General features: G+C 54.1%; 1 protein-coding gene across 2 annotated transcripts in view; it reads left to right on the forward strand.

The window, feature by feature from the left end:
• Nucleotides 1-14,948, forward strand: part of WDR3 (WD repeat domain 3) — a 184,381-nt gene that overhangs the window by 93,939 nt on the left and 75,494 nt on the right. For both annotated transcript variants that reach the window (XM_085620704.1, XM_085620705.1), the window contains exon 15: nt 12,599-12,740. In XM_085620704.1, coding sequence (XP_085476830.1) covers nt 12,599-12,740 — 142 coding nt within the window. The remainder of the gene's footprint in view (nt 1-12,598; nt 12,741-14,948) is intronic.

Consider the following 14,948-nt stretch of genomic DNA (forward strand, 5'->3'; position numbering starts at 1 on the left):
TGCCTTCACCAGCAAGCGCTCGCCATGACATTTGGCTGTTCGAGGCATATGAGCTGCAGATTACACACTTTTGCATAGATCGCCATCTGGTGTTGGGCCCGGATGTTTGCAGTTTGTTTTTCCTCTTGGAATGTCTTTGGAAGTCACGAGGTCGGTGACTCCTCCCTTGGTTCGTATTGCGCATGGGCTTCGGCTCCATCCTCAGATTGTTTTTTTCCACCATCGGGCTCGGATGTAATACTTCGCGCTCCGTTTCCGAACATTCCAGTTCGACGATCGAAGCGGAATCCTCGCTCTCCGCGGTATTGTTTAGATACTGATCTCCTCAATCACCTTCTTCGACGCACCTTCGATTCCAGTCATCGACGGCGGCCTTCGGGCCTATCCAGGCTCCGCTCCCGGCTGATGGAAAGAACTCCATTCAAGAAGTGCCCTCGATGTGGGTCCAAATTCCCCCACACCGATCTTCATGAGGTGTGCAACCTCTGCCTCTCCCCTGAACACGAGGCTCGAGACTGTCCCGCCTGCAAGTCTTTTAGATCCAAAAAGACTATTCGAGATCGAAGGGCCAGACGAAAAATGGCACACTCCTCAACCTCCGTTCGTCGACATCTTCGGGGACGACGTCGAAACTCCGGGACACCAGCACACCGAAGAGGACCTCGTCAGTGCTTCCGAAGCAGACGACTCGGATGTGGAGGACATCACCCCGGCGCAGAGGGTCGTGAGTAAAATACCCCCTCCCACACCCGCGCCGACACCCAAAAAGGCTTCGGTCACGCCTTCGCCTTCATGCCTAGGCAAGACCAAAGACACTGCTTCGACCACCCCACCTTCGGGCCCGGTGACGAAGCCAAGTAAGCCTCCGGTGGCTCGGGCTCCAACCAGCCTGCCAGCGGTGCCGAAAAACACCCTTCGGCACTGAAGAAAAGATCGGCCTCTACCTCGACACCGAGCTCCACACCAAAGCCCTCGGTGTCCAAACCCAGCCTCTCGGTGCCGACCAAACATCATAAGGCCCTCGGCACCGACACTCCCGCGTCGAAGCATGTCTCGGCACCGAACAAAAAATCGGAGATTCTCAAAAAGCACGGCACAGACAAGCCTAGCAAGCCGTCGGCCCCGAAAACGTCGGCGCCGACCGAACAACCAGTGTCGCAAGTACTTTTTACACCGGATCCTTTGCAAAAGACACTTACCAAGGATCCAAAAACTGGACATTTGGCACTGTCTTCTAAAAAGAGACATTTGGACAAACCAGCTCCACCTCCGCCTCCAAAGAGGAAGGACTGTGCTACTTCCCCTTTCAGAGTGCCTTCCCCGCCTCCTCATCCTCCTCCACCCTCTCCACCTCCACCCCCTCCACCTTCTCCACCCCTGCCTCATCGCTTTCCGACCCCGTCTCCAGACCATGATGATCAGGGGGTCCCATACTATGACCCTGCAGATGTGCCACACGACCCCACCCCTTCAGGATCCCCAGACCCCTGGGATGATTATAATAATCCAGACATCCCAGATGTCCCACAAGATGGCCTTTATCCATCCAGGCCATCTCCACCAGAAGACTCACTAGGTTTTCACCACCTACTTCAGAGGGCGGCACATTATCACGGGGTAGAGCTACACACTGACACCTTTGATACTGCACATAGGTCTACTGCTATACTACCTATGCTCAAAGGGGTAATAAAACATGCGCCAGAGGTTTTTAAAGACCCAGTCAGGGCTAGGGTCCTAAACCCACGCATAGAAAAAAAGTATAAAGCTGCCCCCACAGATCCTGCCTACATGAAAGGGCCAGCGCCACTGGATTCCCTAGTGGTATCCACCGCACGAAAGAGATCAAATTCCCAGGCGTCAGGCGAAGCACCACCCCCTGACAAAGAGTCCAAGCTCCTGGACGCGTCAGGAAAACGTACTGCGTCACAGGCAGCCAATATATGGCGTATCGCCAACACTCAAGCGCTATTGGCCAGATACGACAGAGCGCATTATGATGAGCTAGAAACCATCATGCACCGTCTCCCAGAAAAATATAAAAATAGGGCCCATGAATTAATTCAAGAGGGTAAGACCATAACTAATACCTCTATACGCTGTGCCTTAGACGCAGCAGACACAGCCTCCAGGGCCATTAACACCAGTGTCCTCCTCCGTCGACACGCTTGGCTGAGAGTATCTGAAAGAAACACGTTAGTTAGATTCCTCACCTTAGAATATCCCCAGGCGTCAGACTGGATCCGGAAGATTTTTCGTCAGCAATACCCCTTGCGCGTCGCTAGGCGTCGTCTGCGGCTCCGCGTCCGTCGTCGGCGTCGTGCGCCGGAATGACGTCGTCGGAGTACTTAGACGCCGCCCTCGCGCGCTGACGTCCGTTCTTCTTTTTTCCGCGCCAGTAAGCGCAGATCCGGGAGAGCTACCCCTTTAGTCAATTTTTGACTAACTTTTTTGACTCTTTTTGGTCACTTCTCGACTCTGGTGCCGGTAGGATGCCTGGTTTCAAGGCCTGCGACGACTGTCGACGACTGTCACCGACTGATGTCGGTGACCGATCATCACCGCCGGTGCCTGTACTGCTTGGGCCTCGACCACGACGCGGCGTCGTGCTCCGACTGTATGGCCCTGACCTCGAAAGCTAGGCGGGAGCGGTCCCGCAAGCTTCTCGAGCTTCGCCACTCGGCTCCGCGTCGCTCTCGTTTCCGGTTCAGGATCCCGGTCCAGGAGGAGGTCCAAGGATCGGTCGCGGAGCCGCACTCGACATCGTCACTCGTCTGGCTCGAAGTCTTCGGGTAAGTCGAGGCACTCCAAGAAGTCCAAGAAGGGACACCGCTCTTCGGACTCCCCTCGCCGGTCGCGCGACTCGGCCGAGGGTCCGGGTGGTTCCACCCCCGCGGCTCCGCTGGAGCCGCAGGTGCCGCGCAAGTCCCCATACCCGACGGTCCCTGGGACTGACGCGACGCCGGCAGAGGTCAGTGCCTTCCTCTCAGCCATGAGGAACCTGGCCCCGCCGTCGACGCCCGCTGGCGCGCCTTCGGGCCCCGCGGACTCGACTGGGCGACCTCGCATGCCGGCGGCTCCGGCCCCGGCGCCGTTGGAGGCTCCGGCCCCGACGCCGCAGGTCCCCGAGCCTGGGCCCCCGTCGACGCCGGTCGACCTCGTTACGCCTCCTCTGCCGGCGCCGACACCGATACCGCACCCGACGCCGGCTCCGGTCGACGTCGATCCCCGGTTCAGCCCCTGTCCGGTCCCGACGCCGATGCGGCGCCGCCCGATGCCGCATCCGACGCCGCTAGAGACACACATTGTCTATCGACCGGCTCCGATCATTCCTCCTGTTTACCAGGAATCGGATGACGGGGGCGACTGGGAGGGGTCTGATGACCCGATGGCCCTTCAGAGCCAACTTGCACAGGACTGGGCAGATGAACTGGGGGAGGCCAGTGGGTTGGATACCTCACCAGACACTGGATTCATCTCTCCTCCGACTGTGGCTTCGGAGGAGGGTGCAGCCTTTTCGTGGTGCTGCGCAAGGCGGCCGAAGCCCTTGGGCTCGAGCTGCCTGCCGTGGCTGTGAGGACTAACATCCTCACTGAGGTGCTTCAGTCTGCCGCATGCTCCACTGAGCCTCTGCTGCCATTCAATGAGGCCCTCACTGACGTTCTGCAGGGCACCTGGTCCAAGCCCTCCACAGTCCCTCCTGTGGATAGGAACGTTGCCAGGCGCCACCGCCCTGCTCCGGGCGACCCCAGTTTTCTGTCCCAACACCCCACCCCGAGAGTCTGGTTATCCAGGCCTCTACCTCCCAATCCTCCTTCCCGTCCGCTCCTCCGGACCGGGATTCCAAGAGACTGGAACAGTTTGGGAAGAAGCTGTTCTCTTCGCTCAGTTTTGGCCTGCGGTCTTTGAAAACCGCCTGTCTCTTGGACCATTATTCCCACTCTCTGTGGGATGCGGTGGAGGATGTGCTGCCACTGTGCCCGGAGGAGGCCCGGGCGCGGCTTTTCTCGGCCCTGGCTGATGGGAGAGATGCAGCGCGCCATGCAATCCGATGTGGGCTTGACACTACGGACTCGCTGGGTAGGGCGATTTCTACCACGGTGGCGCTTCGACGTCACGCCTGGCTGCGGTCCACGTCCTTTTCAGGGGATGTCCAGAGCACCCTCATGGACATGCCTTTTGATGGCACTCGCCTTTTTGGTGAGAAAGCGGACAGTGCGCTGGCTCGCTTCAAGGACTCTTGGGCTACGGCCACATCCACGTCCCTGGGCCTCTCGGCCCCGCGGCCCCGCGGCCCCGCGGCCACAAACTTCCGCTTTTCGCTCCTTTCGTGGCCAAGGAAGGGGCACATCCGCCTAGCCACCGGCTGCAGAACCAACCTGCACGCGGTCGCGGACGTGGTTTCCGCCGAGGCGGTACTGGAGGACGACGCGGTCAGTCCACATCCACCCCGGCAGCATCCGCCTCAAAGCCTTCCTAGTCCGAGCTTTCAGGCCCATTCCACGCCAGTGGGCAGCAGAGTTCGCCATCACCTGCTCCACTGGTGGTCCATCACATCGGACAGGTGGGTGCTGCAAATCGTCCGAAGGGGCTACTCCCTCCCCTTCGAGACGACCCCTCCAGCCATGCCCCCGCAGTGCCACCGCATGTTGGGTAATCACTTGAATCTTCTACGGAAGGAAGTGGCAGCCCTCTTGGCCAAGGGGGCCGTCGAGCGCGTTCCTGGCCCAGAAGTAGGTCGTGGTTGCTATTCCCACTACTTTCTGGTTCCCAAGAAGAGCAAAGTGGGCCTACGCCCTATCTTGAACCTCAGGAGCGTCAACGCCTTCCTCCGGAAGGAGAGGTTCAAGATGCTTACCCTAGCTCAGGTTCTGGCTGCCCTGGATCCAGGAGACTGGATGGTAGCGTTGGACTTGCAGGACGCTTATTTTCACATTCCCGTCCTGCCGGCCCACCGACGTTACCTGCGGTTCACGGTGGGTCAGGAGCATTTTCAGTTCACGGTGCTCCCCTTCGGCCTCACCAGTGCCCCTCGGGTTTTCACGAAAGTGATGGCGGTGGTCGCAGCTCATCTGCGCAGATCAGGGGTTCCAGTCTTCCCCTATCTCGTCGACTGGTTGTTGAAGGCGGGCTCGCCCCAGACAGTCGTCTCCCACCTCCAGACTACGGCTGATCTCCTGCATTTGCTGAGGTTTTCCATCAACGTGCCGAAGTCACACCTGAGCCCCTCTCAGAAGCTCCTTTTCATCGGAGCGGTTCTCGATTCGGCGCGGTTCTGGGTTCATCCACCGGAACAGCGGGTCCGGGATATACAGGCCTTGATTCCCATCTTTCGGCCTCTATCCTGGGTTTCGGTCAGGCTAGTGTTGCGGCTTCTGGGGCTGATGGCCTCCTGCATCCTACTAGTGCATCACGCCAGGCGGCGCATGGGGACTCTGCAGTGGGACCTGAAGTTTCAGTGGGCCCAGCATCATGGCAACCTGTCCGACCATGTCTTGATCTCGGAGGGCACTGCACAGCAGTTGCAGTGGTGGCTCACGGACCGCGATTGGGTCACGGGCAAGAGCCTCTCCCTACCCCTACCGGAGCATGTCGTAGTGACGGATGCGTCCCTCCTGGGATGGGGTGGCCATATGGGAGGCCTCTGGTCTCCGGCGGAGTCTCGTCTCCACATCAACTTGTTGGAGCTGAGAGCGATCCGACTTGCACTGAAAGCCTTCCTTCCCTCTGTCCGGGGAAGTGTCGTGCAGGTGTTCACGGACAACACCACCGCCATGTGGTATTGCTACAAACAGGGCGGGGTGGGGTCGTGGACCCTTTGTCAGGATGCGCCTCTGGACATGGCTGGAACACCAGGGCATCACCCTGGTGGTTCAACATCTGGCGGGCTCTCTGAACGCCAGAGCAGACTAACTCAGCCGCCGGTGCATGATGGATCACGAATGGCGTCTGAACTCTGAGGTGGCGCAAGGTCTCTTTCAGCAGTGGGGAGAGCCTTGGTTAGATCTATTCGCCACCGACGAGAACGCGCAATGTCAGCAGTTCTGCGCGTTGGAATTTCCAAGGCGGCACTCGCTCGGCAACGCTTTTCGTCGCAAGTGGAGTTGCGGTCTGTTGTACGCCTTTCCGCCTATACCACTTCTGCCCAGAGTGCTGAAGAAGATCAAGCGCGACCGGGCCCAAGTCATCTTGGTGGCTCCGGATTGGGCACGAAGGTACTGGTATCCCGAGCTACTCAGTATGTTGACCGATCCTCCGATACGTCTGCCCCTTCGGGAGGATCTTCTGTCGCAGCAGCAGGGGACGGTCCTCCACCCGAACCTGTCCAGCCTCCACCTCCATGCGTGGAGATTGAGCGGCGGCAGTTGATGCCATTTGACTTGCCTCCTGAAGTCTGTGATATCATTCTGGCAGCCAGGCGTCCCTCCACAAAGACGGTATACGCCTGCCGGTGCAACAAATTTGTGGCATGGTGCACAGCAAAGGCTGTGGATCCCCTTTCCGCCCCTCTTTCTGAGGTTCTCCTCTTTCTTCTTTCTTTGGCCCGGCAGGGCTCTGCCCTGGGCACCTTGAAAGGTTATCTTGCTGCTCTCTCTGCCTTCTTACGGCTTCCAGATCAGCCCTCTCTTTTCAAGTCCCCTGTAGTGTCACGCTTTCTTAAAGGCATTACTCACACGTTCCCTCCTGTCCCTTTCGTAATGCCTCAGTGGGACTTGAATCTTGTCTTGACATTCCTGATGTGCGCTCCCTTTGAGCCTCTTCACAATTGTCCTCTTCGTCTTCTAACTCTTAAGACTGCTTTCCTGGTAGCCATCACCTCGGCTAGACGGGTGAGTGAGCTCCAGGCTCTATTGTCCAAGCCTCCTTTTCTATCTGTTCATCCGTACAAGGTTGTCCTTCGGCCTCGTCCTTCCTTTCTATCGAAAGTGGTGTCCCCCTTTCATCTTGGGCAATCTGTCACCTTGCCCACCTTCTTTCCGCCTCCGCATCCTTCCAAAGAGGAAGAGCGGCTCCACCGTCTGGACCCAAAACGTGCGCTCTCCTTTTATTTGGACCGCACTAAACAGTTCCGGGTGGACGACCAGCTTTTCGTTGGCTACGTGGGTGCAAAGAAGGGAAAAGCTGTACACAAACGGACCATCTCCCGGTGGGTCGTTTTGTGTATAAAAATCTGTTATTCCTTGGCAAAAAAGGAACCGCCTGTGGGGCTGCGCGCCCATTCTACTCGGGCCACAGCGGCTACTACTGCTTTGGGACGGGGGGTCCCTTTGCAGGACATCTGTCAGGCGGCAACGTGGGCTTCGCTGCACACGTTTGCCAGGCATTATTGCCTCGACAGCCAAGTCCGGAGGGATGGCTTCTTTGGCCGTTCTGTCCTCCAGGACTTTCTGGTGTGATCTTGGTTCGCAGACCCACCACCGGGGTTGGTATTGCTTGGGTATCTATTCTAAGGTGAGGAATCTAACTAACGTGTTTCTTTCAGATGAACAAGTTACTTACCTTTTGTAACGATGTATCTGTAAGAAACATTAGTTAGTTAGATTCCTCACCGACCCACCCATCCTCCCCGTTCTGCGAACTGACATCTAGGGTTAAGGCTATCCCTTTCAGGGCCCTAGAATTTTTTGGCACCAGTGTCTGTATCTTGCATGGCTCTGCGTTCCTGGCGCGGAAGGCTATGTACAAGAACTGACGTCAGCGCGCGAGGGCGGCGTCTAAGTACTCCGACGTCATTCCGGCGCACGACGCCGACGACGGATGCTGAGCCGCAGACGACGCCTAGCGACGCGCAAGGGGTATTGCTGACGAAAAATCTTCCGGATCCAGTCTGATGCCTGGGGATATTCTAAGGTGAGGAATCTAACTAACTAATGTTTCTTACAGATACATCGTTACCGAAGGTAAGTAACTTGTTCTTCAGGCTTTAAACCTGAGGTACAAGCCTCCATATTAAACCATCCATTCGATCAGGAACATTTATTCGGTCCAAATATAGATGAGGCCCTCGAGAAGATGAAAAAAGACACAGATACGGCGAAATCTATGGGAGCCCTACAGTCACACCCTCCTAGGCGCTCCTTTCGCCGCTCTTCTTTTCGGGGCACGGGCAGAGGCTACTCCTCAGATAGCGCGTCCTACAAATCCCCTCCTCAGTCCACCTTCACAAAAGGTTATCAAAGAGGCGGTTATAGAGGCAATAACAATAAAGGCAGAGGCAAAACAAATACCACCCACTCTGCCACACCGCCTACCCAATGACTTTCCCCTGCTCCCCCCAGACCATCCCACTCCGGTCGGGGGCAGACTACAACATTTCCTTCACATCTGGGAGTCCATCACATCAGACAAGTGGGTGACCCAAATTATTCGTTCAGGGTACTGCCTAGAACTCGCATCTACCCCCCCAACATTCCACCCAGGCAACGTCCAATGTCACAAGAACATTCCACGTTACTAAACAGGAGGTAATCTCCCTCCTACAAAAACACGCAATAGAACAGGTCCCCCACGATCAGCAAAATATAGGGGTCTACTCCCTATATTTTCTGATACCAAAAAGAGACGAGACTCTACGACCTATCTTGGATCTCCGGCCTCTAAACACATACATACATTCGGACCATTTTCCTGGCCCCACCGACATCCCTTTTTCTGAAATATACAACGAGTATAGAAGACCTGTTCTGTGCATCCGTCTCGTCCTTCACAAGTTCGAAATCCCAAAACTTGACACATTTATCTGCTCCACCTGTGACAAATCCTCTCTGAACAAAAAGCAAACACAGCACTGTCAGCAGAAAGCACACAACTGAAAATCATCTCACACTTCCAAGGCACGTGTTCATGCACCTGTTTCTTACACGTGCCCTGTGAATCTTGCTTTAAACAATGAAACCGCCCCCCTCTAGCACACACGTGTACTTCCGCTCCTCTCCCAGAACGACTTTCTCACCACACTGGACTTGAAAGACACATACTTCCACATTCCGGTACACCATGCCCACAGAAAGTACCTCAGATTCGTAGTGGACGGGCAACACTACCAGTTCAAAGTGCTCCCATTCGGGGTCACAACAGCACCACGGTTATTCACCAAGTGCCTAGCGGTACTGGCGGCACATCTCAGAAGAGAGCACATTCACGTCTTCCCGTATCTGGACGACTGGCTGATAAAAGCCGCGTCCTACAACCAATGTGTACACCACACCGCCACTACAATCCAACTACTTCACCAACTAGGCTTCACGGTGAACCACCAAAAGTCCCAGCTAACACCATCCCACATAAAGCAATACCTCGGTGCCACCATAGACACCTCAAAAGCCATAGCCTACTCCAATCCGGCCAGGATTGCAAGCATTCAGGCTTTGCGTCAAAAATTCATACTTCAACACTCCCTCCCATCAAGAGTGTTTATGCAACTGATAGGGATGATGGCCTCTTGCATTTTCATAGTGCCTCATGCAAGACTCCAGATGCGTCCACTCCAAGAGTGCTTAGCGCGCCAATGGATCCAGGCCCAGGGGCAACTGACAGATCTGGTGTTGGTAGACGTTCGCACCCATCGCTCTCTGCAGTGGTGGGACACCACAATCTTTCCAGAGGTCGACCGTTCCTGGACCCGGTTCCACAAATAAGACTCATCGCTCTCCGGCTGGGGAGCTCATCTATTACACCTCACAGTGCAGGGCACATGGACGCCGCAACAAAAGTTACTCCACATCAATCATCTGGAGTTACTGGCAATCTTTCTAGCCCTAAAATCCTTTCACGCACAGATTTTAGGCAAGGCAGTCCTTATCCGCACAGACAACATGACCGCCATGTACTACATCCAAAAACAAGGCGGCACACACTCTCCACAGCTCTCTCAACTAGCACAGAGCATATGGAGATGGGCAATTCCACACAAAATCTTTCTCCTAGCCCAGCATGTCCCAGGAGTCCAAAACACCATGGCAGATCTGCTCAGCAGACAGACGCAGCAGATCCACGAGTGGGAACTTCACCCGCAGGTTCTTCACCCGTTCTTTCAGATGTGGGGGCATCCACAGATAGACCTATTCGCCACCCACGAAAACAAAAAAGGCACAAGCTTCGCCAGATAGCCACACCCATTGTCCAAAGGCAATGCGATATGGATGAACTGGTCGGGCAGATTTGCGTACGCTTTTCCGCCTCTCCCACTCATTCCACTAGTAGTGCGCAAACTACAACAGCACTCCCTCATACTAATATTAGTAGCGCCAACTTGGGCCAGACAACCGTGGTACACCACACTGCTGGAACTATCTGTAGTACCGCACCAAAAATTACGCCTCTCTCCACACCTCTTAACCCAGAACCATGGAGAGATCAGGCACCCGGACCCAGCTCAGCTCAGCCTTGCGATCTGGCTCCTGAAATCCTAGAATTCGGATACCTTAACCTTCCCCCCCCGACTGTATGAATGTTATCAGAGAAGCTAGACGTCCTATCACTAGAGCCTGCTACGCCGCCAAGTGGAAAAGATTTGTTGTTTATTGCCATAACAACACAATCAACCCTCTAGACGCATCCATACAGCACATCATATGCTACTTACTACACCTACAAAGATTTAACCTAGCATATACATCCATTCAGCTACACCTCGCAGCAATTGCCGCTTACTTACAAAACAGACAGCACCTATCACTTTTCAGAGTACCTGCCATTAAAGCCTTCATGGAAGGCCTAAAACGAATAATTCCCCCCAGAGTGCCACCCTCACCTGTGTGGAACTTAAATATAGTGCTCACAAGGCTAATGGGACCGCCTTTTGAACCTCTGCATAAATGCGAACTGCAATTCCTCACATGGAAAACAGCTTTCCTTGTAGCCATCACCTCCCTTAGAAGGGTCAGTGAAATACAAGCACTTACTATACAAGAACCTTTTCTCCAAATGCACCCGAACAAGGTTGTCCTACGTACCAACCCAAAATTCCTACCCAAAGTCATCTCACCCTTTCATCTAAACCAATCGGTAGAATTACCAGTTTTTTTCTCGCAACCTCAAACTGTTGCAGAAAGGGCTCTACACACACTGCATGTTAAAAGGGCCTTACTTTACTATATCCAGAGAACATAACCTTTCAGGAAGACAAAGCAACTGTTTGTCTCGTTCTCTCCACCTCATAAAGGCAACCCTATCTCTAAATCAGGGATAGCTAGGTGGATTGTAAAATGCATACAGATTTGTTACCACAAAGCAAAACGCACGCTATCTGTTCCCCCTAAAGCCCACTCTGCAAGAAAGATAGGGGCTTCTATTGCTTTTGTAGGGAACATCCTATTAGATGATATCTACAAGGCAGCTACATGGTCCACACCGCACACTTTCACTTAACACTACTGTGTAGATGTGCAAACCAAGCAACAAGCTAGTGTGGGCCAGGCTGTACTAAAAACACTATTTCAAACCACTGCAGCAGATACCGGTGGTCGCCGCTAAGGTTGGGAACTGCTAAATAGTCTATGCAAAAGTGTGTAATCTGCCGCTCATATGCCTCGAACGGAATATGCTACTTACCAGTATGCATCTGTTCTTGGCATGTAGAGCTGCAGATCTACACACGCCCACCCGTCTCCCCGGCTACCTGTATCTGTTCCAGTTTATCTTATTTAGATACAACACACATGGGTTTCTTCACTGTTATTACTACGCTCCATCTTTCCCTGTTGGCGCAAAACAATCTGAGGATGGAGCCGAAGCCCATACGCAATATGAACCAAGGGAGGAGTCACCGACCTCGTGACTTCCAAAGACTTTCCAAGAGGAAAAACAAACTGCAAACATCCGGGCCCAACACCAGATGGCGATCTATGCAAAAGTGTGTAGATCTGCAGCTCTACATGCCAAGAACAGATGCATACTGGTAAGTAGCATATTCCTTTTCTGCCGTCCCACTTGGACGGCCTCGCTTGCTAAAAGGTTTCTTATCTTTCTGTTTGGCCCCATAAAGATAAGAAACCTTTTGCAGCAGAAGGAAGGCAGACGAGCCCGTCCAAATGGGACGGCTCAAAAAGCAGAGCGAAAACGTCACCAACAGCTCTTTCCCAATGGCTGGCCGCCGTTTAGCTTAAAACGTGATACCGGCCAATGGGAAAGAGGGTCGGGGCTTAAAGCCCTTTACCGAAAAATCCCCAAAACAATGGCTGCCGCAGTTTAGCATAAACGGTGACGCCGGCCAATGGGAAAGAGGGGCGGGGCTTAAAGCCCTTTACGAAAAATCCCTATAACATTAAATCTCGCCAGCGAGACCTAAAAAGCGGGCATGGAACAGGATGTGTAGCTGGCCACTATTTGTCATGAATTTCTAGGTCTATAATCTGATCCTTCACACAAGTCCATACAGAGACGACAGACGCTTCCTCTCTGGCCAGGCTCTTGTATTCTGGTTGGAGATTTAGCTCTAGTGGATGACCTCTGATGTCGAGTAGCCTTGAATCAGTAGAACTCTTGTGAAGGCGCACCTGTTTCAGTCAGAGATGCCCTAGTTTGACTGACTGTGGTCAAGAGAAGGTTTTTCTCATGGTGTGTCATTGTGCACATTTGTGTTTTGATCCCTTTTCAGTCGGAGACTGTCCGTGAAGCAGACTCGCGTCCTACAGCTGGACGAGGATGTCCTCTGCGTGCGCTACAGCCCCAGCCAGAGACTGCTGGCCGTCTCCCTGCTGGACTGCACCGTGAAGATCTTTTACACGGATTCACTAAAGGTACAGAGAATACCGTGGGGCCTGCAGATGTCACTGATATGTAGTGCTGCCTTCACCTGCACATTTATGTCAAAGATCACACCTCTAAGCACCTGTCTATGGCGACACGCGCCAGGGAGCCCCTTTATACGGCATATGTGTATGTAGGGTGTGGCCTCACCACTCCTTTGTGAGCACTGATGAGCGGTGCACTCTCTTTATCTGAGGTATATTTACACTTGACCACCCTCTGAGGATGAGCAGGAAGTCCTGAGCCTTCACGTGTGTTGCATCACAGACCGCTTTGTGGAGCTGCTCTCAAGCTTCACAACGAACTCCACCTTTCTTTTCATGCTGCTCCTTCTTTGCTCATTTCATTGTGCGAAGGGCTTGTTTTCTAAGGCATTGTTTACTCTGCCTTTGTCATCTCTGTACATGGAGTTGGGCTGTGGGAGCAAAGAAATGCAGTTAGATGCAGCTTTTCTTGGTTATAGTATTGGCTGTCGTGGTTGTGTGGAAACTGGTTTGTATGTTTGTGGTTGGCGTTAGAGCGCGAGCCTAGTTGAAAAGCAGCGGAGACCTAGAGAGCATTAAGGGCAAAGATGAATCAGTGTGTGATTGGAGACAGTGCTGGTTTCTAAAAGCCAGAGTGGACGGTTGCTTCATGGTGGCATGTGTTCTCTAATGAGATGTGTCCACCTCCTTCCTGAATTGTGACGTTGGTGGGGCGGTGCTGACGGGCACATGGATGTTCTTCCTGGTTCTGATACATAGATGGAGTTGCCCGTTGCTTTGCTCTTTCCGCACCTCTTTGTCTCCCATCTCCAGCTGCGGGTGTGCCAAGACACACTAGAGATGGCGGGCTGCTCACCCAGATAAGCAGGGCACCACGTGGCAGCTTTGCTTGGAGAAGTGATGCTAGCGGATACCTTTAGATGAGGTTAATCTGCAGAGGGAGTGAGTGCAATGACTGTCATTTGTGCGGACGTCATTATTAGGAGGGTGAGTGCTAACTGAGTGCATTTCCCTACCTGACTCTGAAACCAAGGCGTTTTCACACTGTTTGCATTCTCACATCTACTAGGCACCGCTTTAGTGAGTATCCCCTCGCAACGGAGCGGAGGGCTGATGGTGCCGAAGTCTAGGCTGATTGTCTTCGTGAACACAAAGAGACAACAGAATCAACACAGCCTGAAATAAATATAGTGCCCTGTGTGCGAAGGAGAGAGAAAGTCAGTCCATCCTAAACTTTTCAGAGTGTGCCTACATATACCATAGGAGACCCTCACCCACCAAAGTGCCCTGCTTCATCAGCCACCTTCGTGCAAGCTTCATCACCCACCATCGTGGCAAGCTTCATCGCCCACCATCGTGGCAAGCTTCATCGCCCACCATCGTGGCAAGCTTCATCGCCCACCATCGTGGCAAGCTTCATCGCCCACCATCGTGGCAAGCTTCATCGCCCACCATCGTGGCAAGCTTCATCGCCCACCATGGTGGCAAGCTTCATCGCCCACCATCGTAGCAAGCTTCATCGCCCACCATCGTGGCAAGCTTCTTCGCCCACCATCGTGGCAAGCTTCTTCGCCCACCATCGTGGCAAGCTTCTTCGCCCACCATCGTGGCAAGCTTCTTCGCCCACCATCGTGGCAAGCTTCTTCGCCCACCATCGTGGCAAGCTTCTTCGCCCACCATCGTGGCAAGCTTCATCGCCCACCATCGTGGCAAGCTTCATCGCCCACCATCGTGGCAAGCTTCATCGCCCACCATCGTGGCAAGCTTCATCGCCCACCATCGTGGCAAGCTTCATCGCCCACCATCGTGGCAAGCTTCATCGCCCACCATCGTGGCAAGCTTCATCGCCCACCATCGTGGCAAGCTTCTTCGCCCACCATCGTGGCAAGCTTCATCGCCCACCATTGTGGCAAGCTTCATCGCCCACCATCGTGGCAAGCTTCATCGCCCACCATCGTGGCAAGCTTCATCGCCCACCATCGTGGCAAGCTTCATCGCCCACCATCGTGGCAAGCTTCATCGCCCACCATCGTGGCAAGCTTCATCGCCCACCATCGTGGCAAGCTTCTTCGCCCACCATCGTGGCAAGCTTCATCACCCACCATTGTGGCAAGCTTCATCGCCCACCATTGTGGCAAGCTTCATCGCCCACCATTGTGGCAAGCTTCATCGCCCACCATTGTGGCAAGCTTCATCGCCCACCATTGTGGCAAG

This window comes from Triturus cristatus, chromosome 8 (assembly GCF_964204655.1).
Source record: "Triturus cristatus chromosome 8, aTriCri1.1, whole genome shotgun sequence".
Lineage (NCBI taxonomy): Eukaryota > Metazoa > Chordata > Amphibia > Caudata > Salamandridae > Triturus > Triturus cristatus.